Below are 18,308 nucleotides of genomic sequence, written 5' to 3'. Positions count from 1 at the left end.
GCTGTTATATTAGACGGGATTTTTTATAAGTTCGGAGCATTATTTGATATTAAGCTTCAAAGGAAGATTTGATACTTTAATACATTTATAGACATTAGCCACGCATAATCTATTGCAATTAAATTATGTTTCAAAAATTTTTATATCTTTTCAAGTGAGGATGCCCAAGAGAAGAGTCAAAGAAGATGAAGTGAAGAGAGGAATATTTTTTATTGCTTCTCTCGGCCTTGATGCTTCTGATTAAAAGGGAATAATGGTTATTACAATTTGTAAGAGCTATGATAGTTTTAATTAGTAAATAAGGCTGTTTTAACATTGTGTGTGTGAGTCTGCAAAGAGTATGATAAGTTAGAAATATTATTCGTTCGCTCCAAAATCCTTTACGAAGTAAAAAAAAAGCTTCCATTCTCAAAAACTATTATGCGAAAAAGAAAATCATTCAAGTTGCTTTGTAATTAAGAAAAAATCTGGTAAATTTCTTTTATAATAAGCAAAATTCAAGATGGATAAATAAAAGACAATGATGTTCAAGATTGCCTTTTCTTAGAAATTCTAACAATATTATATACAATATTAGATTCATGCATAAGTTCAAATTAATTTACGACTGTGTTAACAATAAATGAGCATAAGTTGAGGAGAGAATTATGATTTATAAATGAAAGCATGTTAGTTAGATGGTTTAGTTAAAATTTTTATTTAAGTTTAATTAGAGTCCTATAATGATATCGATTTTTCTAGAAATAAATTAAATGTTTATTTTTTATATAATACAAATCTATATTTGTTGCCTTCTTCAATATAACAGCATATCTGAATAGATAAGTTTTTCAACGTTTATATAAAGTTCTCAGAAAAATTCAGATAAATTAATTACTAAGCTGTTTGTTATTGAATCTATATTAAATATATCTTTTAATTGCATGAAACCCCATTGATTGTGGTAAGGTTTTAATTTAGATGATGTTAAGGTTACTCTTTTGTGTGGAATTCAAAAGTTTTGTTATGAGAAATGAAGAAGACTGTCACCAACCTCAAACCACAAAATTATTATAGGAGTGTTTCTTAAATTACAAACAAAATTCAAGGGAGCATATATTTTTGGGCAGCTGATCCACGGAAATTAATTATTTGAGTGATTTGTTGGACTAAAACTCAAATCCGAAATTGTATTTCTAGATGTCATAACTTTTTAAGTCCTTCATCTTGACTTTTGCTTATTATAAAAAAAAATATCAAATTGCTTTCATTACAAAGTACCTTGTTTGATCTTCCTCTTTGCATAATTGTTTTTGTGTTTAACGGCTTTTTGTGATTTTTAAAAATTGTTTTGGAGAATATCAAGAGTTTTTTTTTATATTAAGTATTGGATAAATAGATATACAACTAACAATCCAATGCCGACTAAAAGACACAATTATCAAATCAAAAGTTTTTACATGAACTTCACGAGCGGCATTAACGAATATAATAGCCTCATCTTCAGTGAAGTGAATGTTTTTTAAAGTCCTACCTAAAAATTAAACAAACAAAAAATTAAAAAATTAAAAAAACAAATAATAGGAAACAATACCCCAGAGGTATTGATTTCTGGGGGTACCGATCCAGGAGTTTCCTTGTCTTCTGGATTGGTTCAAAATTACAAGGCTACGGCGTTGAACATTAGTAGTCGTAAACCCAAAAATTGGGTCGACTGTTCAACGGTGGTCATAAAATAAAAAATAAAAAGGTGCCTTAAATATTTTAGTTACTATATGCATATAAAATTTTTTTTTATTTATTTGTTTTTTAATTTTTTAAAATTTTTTTTGTTTAATTTTTAGGTAGGACTTTAAAATAAAATAATTCTGTAAAAATACAAATGCACACATGGAGCAACTTATATAGCCCCAAGTGCACCTTTGAAAAATATTTCTAGCACATATTCTGTTACAAAAAANTAAAAATAGCAATTTTTTTTTGTAAAAAAAAAAAAAGTATAAGTTTTTTTGAGCAGAATTTGAATCAACTTACCTGGGCTTCAAACTTGGATTACTCTATTGTGAGATGATCATTCTAGACCGTGAGCCCTAGCGGTTTTTTGATTACTAATTTTAAATAAGCTCTTGTTATGGATCTAAATATTGGTTCACATGGTTTGGACTAACCTTTAATTATCAAAGCTCAAATTTTAATTTTTGCCCATTTATTAAGTGCAATTGCGTAAATATTAAAACTACTATAATATTACAAAGTCTTACTATAAGATTCATATTAGATTTAGTACTGTAATTTCAAGTAATACATTTTCAAATAATCGAAATTCAACTTTAGTAAAATAAAATTGTCAAAGAAAACAGTAGGGATTTGATTCTTTCCACCAAATTAAAAACTTTATGCAACTAATCCTCAATTATGCTTAAATATGCAGTCTCAATCCTCCAAAGTTTTATGCAACTAATCCACAATCCTCAATGAAAAATGTCAAATATTCTATTTACAGAAGAAAAAAAAATTGCGTGAGCATAAGTAATTAAGTGCTAATAATCAGTATCAAAGTGTTAAGAGGCTTGCTTAGTTGTAAGGGGAAACATAAGGATGATATTACTTATTAGAAAACATCAGCATGATACAAGATAAAATTTCTAGATTTAAAACCAATTATTTTAAAGGAAACGAATAAGCTTACACCATAGAGAAAAAGAATAAGAGGAGTGGGCATAAAGTCTTATTGACAAAGAAATATATAAAGAGTTTCCACTCTTATAGAGTTCTGATATCTAACTTTAGATAGAAAGTTACAACAATAGCTTGTGCTGGAAGCTTTTATTTAACTTTTTTCTTCGTTTTTTAAGTACCAAGTGATGTTTGAGTTAAAGATAGGTTAATAAGAAAATTAAATTACATTTTAATTATAATAGTAAATTGTAGATAACCTTACCGAAAAACTAATTGTAAAACACTTATGTAAATATTTTTAACTTGATTAAAATACCTTTTTTATTTTACTAAATTGTTATTAACTCAATGGAATGGTTATCTTTGAAAGGAAATTTCGATGGAATCTTATAGACAAAATTTAGATTGCTTTCCGATTAGCTACAGCACCCAAACCCGTACTGATGCCTGATGTCAATGCAAGATTTTATCAGTTTCCGGTCGCTAACAGCAGATTTTGTCACGATATAACAATCAAAGAGAATTTATCGTCCACATTTTCTGGCCAGATTAAAACTAGCTGGAGCACTCAAATTTTAACTGAAGCTCTCTTCTGGATTGCAATATTGTTAGTAATAATTTCTTTACTGCTACAAGCAAAATTTATTGCGAAATTATTGCGGAAAGAAATTTAGAGCCTGTTGAATTTCCGGCCACTTTCAGACTTACTAGAGAGCTTGCATTATGAAGGTACATCCATGCTTGACGACAAGGCAAGTTTCAAACTTTTTCCTGATCTCTAGAATCAGAACTTATCATCATTTTATCGCAAAGTTAATTAATCACTGGTAGAAATTTTGATCTTGTTAAAACTAGAGTGTTTAAACTTCGACTAGAGATCTGAACCTAATGACGAATTAAACAACTATTCGTTCCCGATATTTTAATCACAAGCAGAAAAATTTAAAGAGAAATTCTATCACGTGTCTATTTTTAGGTAAACACCAATTTAGATTTTCTTAAATGTGAAATTTCAGCGTTTATATATTTTTTACAAAGTGAACTTCCCATATGTAGTCTAAATCGAGCAAATTTAATTCCCCAAACATCTGAAATTTCGACAAATTAAAGTTTTTATTTATCTATTTATTTTTTTATTTTTTATTTGGCTCATATTTATATAGCAGCACCAAAATTGCGTTCTTATTACCTAATCAAAATGTATAAAAAAGAACTTCATGATTTATTAATCTTCAGTATAAAGTTAAATATTAATTAAATGAAATCCAAAATGAACTTTTTTCAAAATTAACTACACAATGATATCGGCAATCAAAAGAAATATTGATTTTTGAATACCAATTGACGTATTTTTCGCCAAATTTGTGAGTAACCGTTGGTGTGCAAAATCCAGATTAACATCTCTTAAATTAATGGAAGGAGTAAAATGTCATTAGAATTTTACCGTTGGTGTGCAAAATTCAGATTAACATCTCTTAAATTAATGGAAGGAGAAAAATGTCATTAGAATTTTACCGTTGGTGTACAAAATCCAGATTAACATCTCTTAAATTAATGGAAGGAGTAAAATGTCATTAGAATTTTACCGTTGGTGTACAAAATCCAGATTAACATCTCTTAAATTTATGGAAGGAGTAAAATGTCATCAGAATTTTTACTTTTTAATTGAAACGATTCTAACTAACGTTGTGATACGAGCTATAGACGAGTTCGATGAATCCGTTGTTGTTGCTGTAGTTCATTTACGTCGGACTAGAGCTGCACAATGGGCTATTGGCGTCGGTCTGGGAAGCATCCCTAAGGATGATCCGAAGACATGCCATCACAATTTTGATCCTCTGCAGAGGGGATGGCACCCCCGCTTCGGTAGCCCGACGACCTGCACGTGAAGTGGAGCACTTTACGGTAGAACAGTTTAACGAGGACCAATACCGCACACCCTCGGTCCCTACGCAGACTGATCCAAGTGGTCACCCACCCGCACACTGGCCGCAGCCAGTGATGCTTGACTTCGGTGATCTGATGGGAACCGTGTCTTAACGATCAGTCCACTGCGGGACTTGATGAATCCGTAATTATTATGACTGATAAAGAAACAAAAATCCTAGAACTAGTAGAGAAATTATTAAAAATAATTTGTTTAAGAAAGTTAATTCTAATTTTCATACTTATTTTTAAAGTCTAAAAAATGACTAGATTAGTTGTTTTTATACCCTAACTCAATATATTAATTTAAATTTAATTTTATCGAGCATTACAATAACAACTTTTTATAAAGAAATGCCTGTTCTAAATAAATGAGTTAATTTTTGGTAATTCAAATATGATGCAATAATTTTTCATTGCTTCATAGCGATATTAAGCAATAAAAAATATCAGCAATAAAACTAGTAAGCCAATCGTAAGTGCAATCGTATTTTTAACTTTTACCAAAATTTTCTCGAAATTTGCTCGTGTTAAACGGAAGTCGCAGTTGCCCAAACTATCAACAACTGTTTACCTTCTCAGAGAAAAAATTGCTTGTAATTGAAAGCAACTCGCACTTGGCATTTTAGCTAGCATTTCATGAAACTTCAATTACCTGAAACTCCAGAAGAAGAAGGCCGCTGAAATATGTGGGCTTTGTATAAACGAAATAACCTGTTAACGTTACTGGCATTAGGCATGATTTATTATGGCGTTGAATCATTTTTCGGATATGATTTAATCAGGTTCGATACCTACGCGTGACGTTGCTTGCAGGTATCCGACCCCTAGTGATGACGTTGATGTAACGATGTAAATTAATTTTCGAACAGAATGACGATCGAAACTGAAATTTTCATTGATAAAATATAACTTAATCTTCAGTTTTAGATTGGAAAACGACCGTTTTTTTTCTTTCTTCAAAAACTCGAACATTGCAAAGAAATGACAAGCAAAATGCAGTAAAAGTACAATATTTAAAACCAGCACAGCATTTAAATGGTGTTAATTTTTTTTTATCCAGTAAGACTTTCTTTTATGTTTATTTTTTCGTTCTAATTAAATAGCGTCGGAAGCAAATTTTCGATTTTTTTTTAACTAGTAATCCTTTTCCCCCCCCTCTCTCTTTTTCTTTTTTAACTGAAACAATAAAAAGAAGAGTTTGTGTGTCGGTTCGTGTTCGAGTGTCTTTCTCTTATAACTCCAGAACCATTTGAGCTGGTGCTCAGAAATTTAGACAGTGATTGAAAGGGACAATTTTAGCCCCCGATCAAAAAACATCGTTCAAGAATTTCAATTACATTTTCCAGAAGGGACGGTTAGAAAATTGATTGTTTACTATTGTCTTCAGGCCAACTAGCCATCGTTTTTAATTAAATTGTACACTATTCTGCTTTATGAAATATTTTCAAAAGATAACATCATTGGCGTCTGCTAATTTATAGCTCTCCTTAATATAAAAAAAGTAGTTTATGATCTTATTCATTAATATCAGACCAACTTAAGTAGAAGGAGGTGGACAACGTCAGCAAATTTTAAAGTTTTCGGAAACCTCGAGTTTATTTTGTTTAACATTTTGCAGCTGTTTGTAAGATCTGTTTGTATAAAAAAAAATTAAAATCAAAAGTAAATAAAAAAAAAAAATTGTACTAAGATGCAACATTTATAGAGAAATTGGTTACTTGCACTTCAAGAAGATCACAGATAACCACACATGTGACCAATGAGGTCAGCACCAGCTGATCGTCTATAAGCAGAATGAAGTGTTTAAGTTGTGCTAAGTTTCTACACAAAAATTAGAACTGTATTTAATTAATGCTGCATTTAATTAACGTAAAATAAATTAAATACAGCGCCGTATCGAACATCGAATTTGTTGATATATAATTCTTTCTCATCTACGTCTTTTACTTAACTTAGATTTATTATTTGTTTATGTATTTTATATTAACCTTGATATAAGTTTGTTTTGTGTACCTGGCAACTCAATAAATTTCGTAGCATCATTCTAGCACATAAAATTTAAAGTGCAATTCACTTTTTTTTCTTTTAAAATTTTCCTTTTCCCAACTCCTCTACTTTTCTTGTAATTTTCTACAATCCTTCCTTTTTTTGTGCATTTTGATTTGCGTAATATTTTGTCTATTATTTTTTTTTTTCAAATATGTATTTAATTATTGATACTTTACTTTTCTAGAATAAAAGTAATGCTGTTTCATTTTCAAAACATCAAAAGTTTTAGAATTATAATTTATATTTTCAGACACAAATAAAATTTTGATCTAATCACAAATATTACGAAAACCATTATATTTTCCTTCTTTTACTGGGATATAGAGTAATCCAAAAATTATAAACGAAAAATATACTATAAGATATCTATGAGATATTTAAGTTGTTGTGCGATATCTAGTGACATAACTGATTTCAAATGGATGGTGTCAAATCATTATTAATCTAATATTAATGTGCTGTTAATATTTTCATCATGATAGCGATCTTTTTCCCTTTTATTTCGGATATCTGACAAAATTCTGTAAGTTCTCTCAAGTTTATTAGGAAAAAAATGTGATATTGTTTTTTTCTTGGAGCTAAAATTTTCTAGAAATGTAAATAAAAATACCTCCTGACGGGAATATATTCTGAATGTAACACATGATTTGCAATGCTTATTTTTTTTTCAAATTGATGCACGTGTTATTTGAATAACAAAGTACATTTAAGGTCTGTAAAAAAATTATAAATTTTACATAAAGATAGTGGTCTTCATAAATAAATCCTTTCCCCTGCTATTATTTAATTTTAATTTATCTATCGCATGTTAGGACAATTTATTTTAAACACTTATTACACTCATACACAATTATTGTACGCTTAATTATTGTACACAATTATTGTTCACAACTGTCATTTAATATTTTTGCTTACCAAACGGACGTATGTATTTTAAATACAATTTTTACATTTATCACTTTGTGCATGAAGATGAAAGTTTAGTTCTGAATCATTAATAATATTCATAATAGAATTCAGATATTCTCTGGTTCCGAAGAACGAAGATTTAAAATTTTGTTACAGAATACATTGCGCTTGACTATGAAAGACTAATCTATTTTATTAAGTTGGTACGTGATTGAGTTGGTAAAAGCCCATTAAAATTTTTATGGTTTAAGTAATTATCTAATCATATACAATTAGTTTTAGCTACTTCTAAGAATGAATAAAATAAATTAGTACCAATGGACGAAAAAAAATTGCCAATGTAAGGTCTGTTTCCTTTGTAAATGCCATTGAATCGAAATCGGGATTGCCAAATTTATGTGATTTTAGTATAAATTTTAATGAAATGGTAAAAAAAAAAATTAAATTAAAAAAAAAGTTTTCAAGCCTTTTATTCATTCGGAGTAGATCATATTTCAATTAACTCGTCATTAGGTAACAATGAGCTTTATAGGCATCACTTAAAATTTGGCGATAAAGCTACAATCTTGCCTTGTTCTTTTCGCTTCCATTTCAAGATCACAATTCCATTTCCTGTTATATAATACGAATTCAGTAATTACTAATTTGGTATATAAGAAACAGTAGTTTATTTATGTACAAAATATAGCAATAATTGTTTAAATGTTTTAAGTTGTTACCTAGATTTTATACTTATATTCATTTTTTAATATTATGAGCGTGCATGTTTTTAGCAAAAATAGTGCAATTTATTTTACATAGTATAAACATATGCCAACAAAGTCCAATTTTTAAATCTTGTTTTAAATTCACACTTTTTATTTTTTACTACACAATATTGAAATGCAAATTTAAAAAACAACCAATTAACAGTTCTCATAAAATGAATAATTTCTACCAAAATATGAGCATTTGAATCAGTTTAAATAATTTTGAGAACTGACAAGATAACTAACAGCGGTTGGAATCGCTTAATCTAATGTTCTAAATTAAATTTCCTAGAGAAAACAGGTTTTTAAATAACACGCAAAAACCAAAAATATTCATCTCTGTGAAAAAACATTTCGATTTTATTTTCTACTGGGAAACCAATGCCTCTATAATCACTAAATCTTTATTAACAATATTCTTTCTCTGTGTTTGGAATCGTTTTGCGTTTCAATATAAGCAGTATAATGTTTTGATTATTCAGTCAATATTTGGATAATGTGACCCCCAAAATCAAAATAAAGTCTAAGTTATGGGATACCATTTGACATATGTCGGCCAACGAAGCTGAATAAAAATTAATTTAAAATCGGGAAATTCCCTTTGTGAATTGTGACTAATATACTGGGGACATACTTTCTAATTATAATTGATGGAGGGCATAATTAAAATAAGTACAACAAATAACATACGTAATACAAACAATCAATTACAACTAATAAAAAAGGAGTGACTAAAAAAAAAAAAAAAGAGTGGGAGAACAATATCTGTCTATCGAATTTACTCTTTCTTTTGATCTTGTTCCACTATTCCATTAGTTAATTTTTTTTTCCTTGATGTAATTTGTATGCAATTTCTCTTGCATCTCTGTATTCTGACGGCACCACATTCCAGATTTTTCAACTATTAACGATCACAATGTCATTACATTATTTATGCATCTTTTACGTTGTTGAAACTTTATGTTTTATCATATTATGCTTTGTTTGATTCTTAAACAACATGAGTAATTGGATACAGACAGCTTACACAGATAGCAAAATTTTGAATTCTTGCATAGATGTTTAGATCATTGTCTTATATCAGCCTGAATTGTTCTTGCTTAGTTTTAAGTACATTTTTTTCACATTAAACAATTAGAGTCCCGTAGTGGACTGATAGTAAAGACATGGTTTCCAGTAGAACATCGAAGTCATGCATCACTGGCTGCGGTTAGTAAGCGGGTAGGTGACCACTTTGGTCAGCCTGCGTAGCGATCGAGGGTGCTTGGTATCGGACCTCGTTAATCTGTTCTACCGTAAAGAGCTCGACTCCACGGGCTTGTCGTCGGGCAATTAAAGCAAGGGAGCTCTCTCCTCTGCAGATCAAAATTACGATGGCATGCCTTCGGATCATCCTCAGGGATGTTCCCCAGACCGTCGGCAATAGCCCATTGAGCAGCTTTAGTGTGATCTAAGGCTGGTCAGTGGGCTATTGGCGACGGTCTGTTCAATGGGCTAGCGTGATTTACATTTTTACACTGAGAAAAAAGGGATGCTCAAACCTATCAGAATATGTAACAATTTGCTGTGTCACTGACTCGATAAGGAACACTAAAACCTCGATAATTTTCACGAAAGTGCTTTGGTGATGATTTTGTGAAATTAACAATAAAACATGGTTTTATAATACGTTATAAAATTTGGTAAATTTTGATATTTTTATCATGATAACCTAGAACATGGAGTAAAAACCATTCATTCGGTTAAATTAACTTTTAAGTTTTTTTTAATTTTTTTTTTAATAAATGTGTGGTAATAAGAACTATAATTTTAAAAAACAGTATCATTTGTTTTTTCAGAAATGTCTAGCATGCAGCATGTTTATTTTATCTTAATACCATACAACGGATTAATGAAATTTTCGATGATGTACATGATTTTATACAAAACCCTAAACTTTTTTGTCCAATCAACTTTGAAAAAAATTCAACTTAAAAAAGTAAAAATATTATTCAGAACTCTTTTCCCTTTAAATATTTAATCAGGTTTTTGGTAATTTGAAAATGAAAAATGCAGTAATCATTATTTTTATAAAGGATCAAGTTTTATTATTGGTTTGAGACTAGAAATTAACCGTTTTAGGCAGAAAATTCCTACTTTAGAGCTATCAGTTTTCCTTTTTGTTAAATTTTATGTTTTAATTTGAGCCATTTTTGATTTTCCTGATTTTTTGCAGATTTTTGGAAAGCATCACTCAATTAACTAAATGGCAGTTTCAAAATTAATTTTTAGAAGTAAGTAATAATTTTTCGTTATTATATTAAAACTTTTTGAAGCTTTTTTTTAAAAATTTAATTTGCAGTGGAAAAAAATAATAAATAGAAGCAACAAGTAAACATCAAACAAAAACAAATATCATAACACAATGGATGGAAAAAGAAGTCATCGCACCAAATTCATTCATAAGAACGAATATTAACCACCAAAACGGAAGTTTGCGATAATTTTCTTTTTCTATTCATTTGTTATTCTAAATGTATATTTTACCATACAAATGTACAATAATTTTTAATTACATATACAACTGTACAATCTTAGGTGTACATGTATTTGACTCTATTTATTACTCTCAAATATTAGTACGTCATGGTACGACCATACGTATTTTTGGTTCTTCTTACGCTATGGTACTGACATGCGTATTTTGTTTTGTTAGATCTAATTTCTAAATGCAGGAGTGGGCAAATAGGGGTCAAATAGAACCTAGATCGGAGTAGACCAATTAGATGCTAAAGAAAATCCTCCTTAAACTAAAAAATCGAGTAAGAATTGCAGAAAGAATGTTTTCGATACCTTACTGTGAAAAAAAAGTATGGTCAAAACTACCAGAATTCAGCACATTTCTGCTTCTATGGTAACACTAAAAATGTAATTATTACCTCAGTGGTTTGGTAATGATTTTAGGAAAATGAACAATAAAACAAGGTTTAATAATACCTTATAAAATTTGGTAAATGAGATAAATTTCGGTAATTTAATCACGATATTTTAAAGTATGGTATAAAAACCATTTATTTGGCAAATTTACTATTTTGTATTTTTAATTAAATGTGTGGTAATAGGGACAATGACTTTGAAATCCGGAATTTGCGGTAAACCTTTGAAAGGAAAAAATGCCAAATGAATGGTTTAAATACCGTATATTTTGGTTTTATTAACAAAAATTATGCTTTTTAATTAAAAAATTTTTTTTACTATTTTTTTTTAAGAAATGTCATTAACATGCAATGCTATAATTTTAAATTTTACCAGATTTTTTTCCGCGTTCTTTTTATTTTAATTAGAAAAATGTGATAGAGTATTACGTCTTATTATGATGCCCTTAAAATAACATGTATGATCTAATTTTTGTTTTCTTTATTTTGTATTATCTTATTATACTGGATTTATTGAGGAATTTTATTGAAAGGAATTTAGTGATATCAAAAAGTGCGAATGTTTGCTCCACCTTATGAATGAATAAATTTCTATAAAGTGGTGAGTGACATAATTTTAGTTTACTTTATTTTATGTTATATTATTATATTGAATATACATTAAAGAATTTTATTGATATTATCTTAGTCATATCAAAAAGTGTGAATGTTTGCTTATAATGTTGCTACTCCACTTTACTGTTGTTGCTCCACTTTATAAATGTAGACTAATTCAATTATAAAGACCGAAAATTATAATAAAGAATGCACCTCAGTTTTAATTATTGAGGTACATCACATTCTTTTTTGAAATTTTAAGTCTTAATACTTTATTAGGAAAAATTCAGTGACTTTGTAACAAATATTCAATTGATTTTAACATAAAAACTGACGCAAATTTAATTTAACAATTATTTTTATTAATCGTCGGGAGATTTATTAATCGTATAGAAAATAATTCTAAAGATAGTTGAATATAAAACTATCATAGTTGAAGAATTGTTTTTAAGAATATGGAATAAAATTTTTTTTTATTATCGCTATTAGTTAAAAAAAAGCAATAGTTTTTGAAAGTATTGAATAAAATATTAATAATAACATGGAATTGAATATATGAATATTGAAAATAATATTTCACACTGAATAGAAAAATGTGTGTGAAGTATGAAATTAAACTACTTTATAAACTACATATTTATAAAAATATTTCATAAAATTAGAGATAAGCTTTCTGTTGCCAAATGCACATGAATTGAAGAATGCTCTATGAATTGAAAAATCCCCAAATAACATGTCTATTTACCTCAATTTCATTTCACACTTATAAAATTGTTAAAAATTTGTTAAGTCATTTGATGAAAAAAATCAGAAAAGCATAGTCAAATGATTCGAGAAACATTTTTAATTATAAGAAAAATTACTTTAAAGAATATTGGGCAGAAATTTCTTTTTATCGAAAATAGATTAAAAATTCTCATCAAGTACGGAACAATTTGTATTAAAAACTTAATTCTGAACTTTTTTCTGTCAACAGCATTTCCTCATTAATTGAAAAATTAACCCTTTAAACGGCTATTCTTTCAATTTTATTTTACACTGATGAAATAAATAACAATACATTAATTGTTAATAAAATCTGAAAAACATCGTCAAATGATACAAGAAACAACTTTAACTAATTATAAGAAAAACTGTTGTAATAGTAATGGACAAAAAAATTATATTAATTGAAATCGGATAATAAAAAATATTAAAAATTACCTATATTTAGAAATTCTTCATGAACTTAAAGTAAATAAACTTCTTTCTGTCAAAAGCTACTTCATTATGTTTTGAAAAATCCACTGCTTCAACGACTATTCCTTTAATTTTATTTTACACCGATAAAATAGTTACAAATTTATTGCATTATTTTTCAAAAATGTAAGAATTTATTTTGTAAAACTTAGTAAAATGACGTGAGAGTGAGAAACACCTTCAATTAATTGTAAAAAAAGCTGTTTTAAAGAATTTTAAACGGAAAATTATTTTAATTAAAATTGAAAGAAAAAATAATGAGAACGGAATTATTTATATTAAAAAATTCTTTGTAAACTTAAATCAAATAAATTTCTTTCTGTTAAACGCATTTCTTTATGATTTGAAAAATACAATACTTAAGCGGCTATTCTTTCAATTTTATTCTACACTGTTTATAGTTGCAAATTTGTTGCATTATTTTTTAGTAGTGTAACAAACCAATCTCTAAATAGTCGAATGATTTGAGAAAATCCTTAATTAACTAAAATTAAAACTGTTTTAAAGAATATTAAAAGGAAATTTATTTTAATTGAAGTTGGATAGAAAATAGTCAGAATGGAACTATTTATTTAAAAAAAATCTTTGTAAACTTAAATCAAACTAACTTCTTTGTGTCAAAGGCATTTTTTTATGATTTGAAAAATCCACCACTTAAACGGCTACTCCTTCAACTTGATTTTACACTAATAAAATAGCTACAAATTTGTTACGTTATTTGTATCAATCTGTAAAACGTATCAATTTGTAAAATCTGCAAAGTATTGTCAAATGATTTGAGGAACACCTTTAATTAATTCTAAGAAAAACTGTTAGAAAAAATATTGAACAGAAAGATTTTTTAATTGAAATAGGATAGAAAATTCTCTTTACGAACGGAATGATTCACAGTAAAAAATTCTTTATGAACTTTAAATCAAATAAATTTCTTTCTGTCAAAAGCATTTCTCTATGAATTGAAAAATCCACCAGTTACACGATCATTTCTTCAATTTTTATTTCTTTTCCTCCGATACTCAGATATTACATTTCTTTTACCTTGTTGCTGTAAACAAGTCTCTCCCATCATGCAAAGAAATACCATTAATAAATATCGCGTCAGTAGCAGGCGTCGAATCAAATACAAAGAAGTTTGCGGACACGTGTAAAAGTGATATATATTCGATAACTGTCTTCCCCAGCCTTATGATTCTGTCCCGCCCTCCGCATTAACCGCGATTCTCTTACTTGGCGGTTTATCCCCGTAAGGAACAATAGAATCCGAAACTGAAACATAACGATCACGGGGAGAAATAATCGTAAAATGAAGTAGTGGATCTCCCCGCCAGACGTTAAAAAACATCTGACTCACCCAATTCGGTAACCGCTCCGATGATGTGTGAAGAGTTGGTGTAAAAAGGATTGGGAGGGGTGTGGAGAAAATGCATGTACCAAAGATAGAATCTGTATCCGGGGTGGAATGTGGAAGGTGTTAGAAATAGGCGTAGTCGCAAATGCAGGTAGAAAGAGTATCCAAGATTGGTCCAATGAGGAAACACCTCCGCTTATGACGTAGCAGCTATTACGACCAATGGCAATCAGGGATGGGGAGGGATTACATTCTGAATCAGATGCCGCGGGATCTTCGAGTTAAGATTACATTATTGCATCCGTTGATCGAGAAAGAGGAGCTTTTAGGTATCAATCTAAATTTAATTTGCCAAGTTGGCTCGAGAATCAAGTGAAATCGGCTGTGCGAGGCCCGCCATGAGCGTACCAGGCCGCACAGACGGCAGGCCCGCACCTCGCTCCTCCGAGGCTTGGCCGGGTCCCGGTGGACTGGCCAGGCCACCGGTCCCAGCAACCGGTGTTCTGGCCGCCGCCGGGCAGCCGACCCCGGGGCTGCTCCTGCGGTCAGCCGAGCGCTACCAAAGAACCCCCAAATGCGCCCGCTGCAGGAACCACGGGGTGGTGTCGGCGTTGAAGGGCCACAAACGCTACTGTCGATGGCGAGACTGCGTTTGCGCTAAGTGCACGCTGATCGCCGAGAGACAAAGGGTTATGGCAGCTCAAGTGGCCCTGCGCCGTCAACAGGCCCAGGAGGAGAACGAGGCGCGGGAACTGAGTCTGTTGTACGGGTGCCATGAGGGCCTCCTAGCTATGCATCGAGCCGGTTTCACTTTCTCGGCTGCAATGGCTCATATGTTAAGTGGACGAAGGTCATCTGGTGATTCCACATCAGCAGCGCCTTCCTCAACGACGCCAACAGGTCAGATGCTATTTTATATTCTAGTCATATTTAAAGCATGTGTAAGATGTTTTAAACAACTGATTAAAACATCCAACACATTAATGTGCTATAGTAGTTATAGGGTTTAGCTTGCACAACAAATGAAAAGTTTTAAATACATAGCACACTAACATTCAGAAATTTACTTTTTAGAGATCCTTAAAGACTTTAATGAAAAAGAATGTAAAATAAATTAGTGAAGAGTTCTAAGCTAAATCATTGTTTTCAAGTTTCATTGTTTTAAGCAACATAAATATGCTAAAGAAGTTATAGTGTGCAGCTTGTATAACAAAGGTTCTAAAGCACGCAAAAATAAACTATTAGCAATTTAATTTTTAGAGCTCCTCAAAGATTATCTTTAAAAATAATGTAAAATAAATTAGAGAAGCATCCTAAGCTAAATCATTGTTTTCAGGTTTCCTTGTTTGAAACAACTGATTAAAATATATGTAACACATGCTAAAGAAGTTATAGGGTACAGTTTGTACAACACGTGCCAAGTTTTGTAACACGTATAGAAATAAACTATTAGCAATTTTTTTTTCGGAGTTTCTCAAAGATTTTCCTTAAAAAGAATGTAAAATAAGTTGGTGAAGCGCTCTAAGCTAAATCATTGTTTTAAAGTTTCATTGTTTTGAGAAACTGATTAAAATAGATTAATATGTTAAATAGATTATAGTGCACAGCTTCTACAACAAATAAACGTAAAGGAAAAGTCTTAAAGCACACAAATAAACTATCAGCAATTTACTTTTTTGAGCTCCTCACATATTTTCATTAAAAAGAATGTAAAATAAACTAGTTCAATATTTTAATCTAAATCATTGTTTTTAAGTATTCCCTAAAATAGATTGATTGGTTCCCTGTAAACAAAAGGATGTGTAGATGTAAATCTGTTGTATGAATATGTTATCTTTTTTTCCCATTTTATTACTTTCAGTATACAAGCAACAAATCTATATATTTTCAGAGCATAAAATATTATTTTAAATTGTTTACATATAATAGAAAATGTATTCTTACTCTTACTTTTTCTTGCTTTCCTTTTCAAATAACAATACGTTTAACATGAATTTTTCAAAAATTTGAACTATTAGTTTACATGAGACAGATTTTTAACTACACAAATTAATTTTTATTCAGTAGTATGCATTAAACTTCTTATTTTGTATTAATATTAAATGCATATTTTTCGAATGTTTCGGGAAAATTCCCCTCAGTTATTTATAAACAAATAGCTTGGATAGATTTTTTAAATAAAAATATCTAGCTAAAAGAAGTTTTTATTGTGCTGCGAAATATCAGTAAGTACTTATAAATTTTTCTGCAAAATATGAACTTGTAAAATTTAAATTCATGAATGTAATGACTAAGCTAATAAGAAAATGGAGAAATAGTGTTTCATAAATTTTTAGTAAAACAAATAAATCCTTGCATGAATTTAGTATTTTATGTTTTGATATTTTTTATGATGGTTTGAAGGAGTTATATTCAATAAAAAATATGTCAAAAACCAAACGTATTAAAAAATATTTTGCTTTAAAAATATTAGTTAAAAATATAGTTTATACTTAACAATTTTACTATTAAAATAAATTGCTATACTGAAAAGAGAGTACTGTTGCTCCTCATTGCACTTCAGTGAAGTAATATAAATTGTTCATTTTAAAAATATTTATCTATTTAACTTGCTAAATAAAAACATGAAAAAAGCACATTTTCTAAGAAGAAATTGTTAATTTGAAATTGTTTCATTAAATAGATTTATTTTTGAAATTTCTAACAAAATCGCTTAAAATGATGGACGTTTTTGTGAATCCTACTAAACTAAAAGAAAAAGCATGCGCACTTACTCTAAATATATTCCGCTGGTGGAAAAAAGGAAAAAAAAATTTTTTTGCTGTTGATAAAAGCTTTGGTTTTGGATTACTCAAAGCAGCAAAATGAATATAAATGAATGTGTTGTAAAAACTTTTAAGCTGTTAAAAACTTGACTTTTATTTTTTTAATTTAATTTTTCAAAATAGAGAAAAAAATCTTGTTTTATTTTATTAATTTTGATATAGGATGTGCCTTTACTTATTAGTTTTGATATACGATGCAACTTTACAATGTAAAACATTTTTGAAATAATACTTTTGTCAATTTTTTTTCCGGAAATATTCTAAAATAAATCCATTTAACTCTTGACAAAAATTGTGAAAGACTGTTGTTATATTAATAACGTTGAAATAATTTTTTAAAGATATCAAATTAAAACTGACCATTTGTACTAACGTTTAATAACTTAATTATATTTAAAGTTTATTTTAAATGAAAGGAGATTTTTTTAATAATGAATTATATATATATATATATAAATTTTTTTTTTGTACAGAAAATAAAAATTCATTTTTTAATAAAACATTTTCTACTATTTTTCAAAGAGTATTCCATAAAAAAAATTAAAAAAAGAGTCCCAAAGTAAAGATACTTTACCATACAAATTATATCTAATACAAAAAGCAAGAAGAAAGATCACTAAGGTTCCTTTGGGTCAATAAATTCACATTTACCCTAAGAAAACAAGCACTATAAGGGGGTTACATATGGCTGAATTCATCGTAAACTATTCAATTTTCTACATGGAATAATATAACAAAAATATTTTTATGTGTTTAGGTTTATAGGCAAGTAGTGATACTTATAGTTTTGAAATTTAACATCATATATAAATACATAATAAAATATTTAGCTACAAATAAAAATGGGAATAAAACTATTTTTGACTTTGAAATTTAGAGTATAATAAAATAAATCAACATCCTTACTTCCAATAGTTCTCGCAACCGTACATCTGTTTCTTCCTAAAAAATGCAACACACATTTAACAAAGTATTAAACAAATAGTTCACATAAAAGTTCATNATATATATATATATATGTATGTATGTATATATGCATATGCAGACTATTTACATTAATTACAAACATATTTAAATCATTGTTTTATTT

At 28.9% G+C, this 18,308-nt stretch overlaps 1 protein-coding gene across 1 annotated transcript in view; it reads left to right on the top strand.

Annotated features, from left to right (window-relative positions):
* Nucleotides 1-14,672: 14,672 nt before the first annotated feature.
* The window catches only part of LOC107454113 (doublesex- and mab-3-related transcription factor A2), a 47,698-nt gene continuing 44,062 nt past the window's right edge, over nt 14,673-18,308 (top strand). Inside the window, exon 1 of the mRNA XM_016071184.3 lies at nt 14,673-15,293. Within this exon, the coding sequence (XP_015926670.1) occupies nt 14,792-15,293 (502 nt within the window). The 5' untranslated portion in view covers nt 14,673-14,791. The remainder of the gene's footprint in view (nt 15,294-18,308) is intronic.

Source organism: Parasteatoda tepidariorum, chromosome 3 (genome assembly GCF_043381705.1).
Source record: "Parasteatoda tepidariorum isolate YZ-2023 chromosome 3, CAS_Ptep_4.0, whole genome shotgun sequence".
NCBI classification, from domain to species: Eukaryota; Metazoa; Arthropoda; class Arachnida; order Araneae; family Theridiidae; genus Parasteatoda; species Parasteatoda tepidariorum.
Note: the sequence above shows the minus strand (reverse complement) of the source record. Positions and strands in the feature narration are given on the sequence as shown.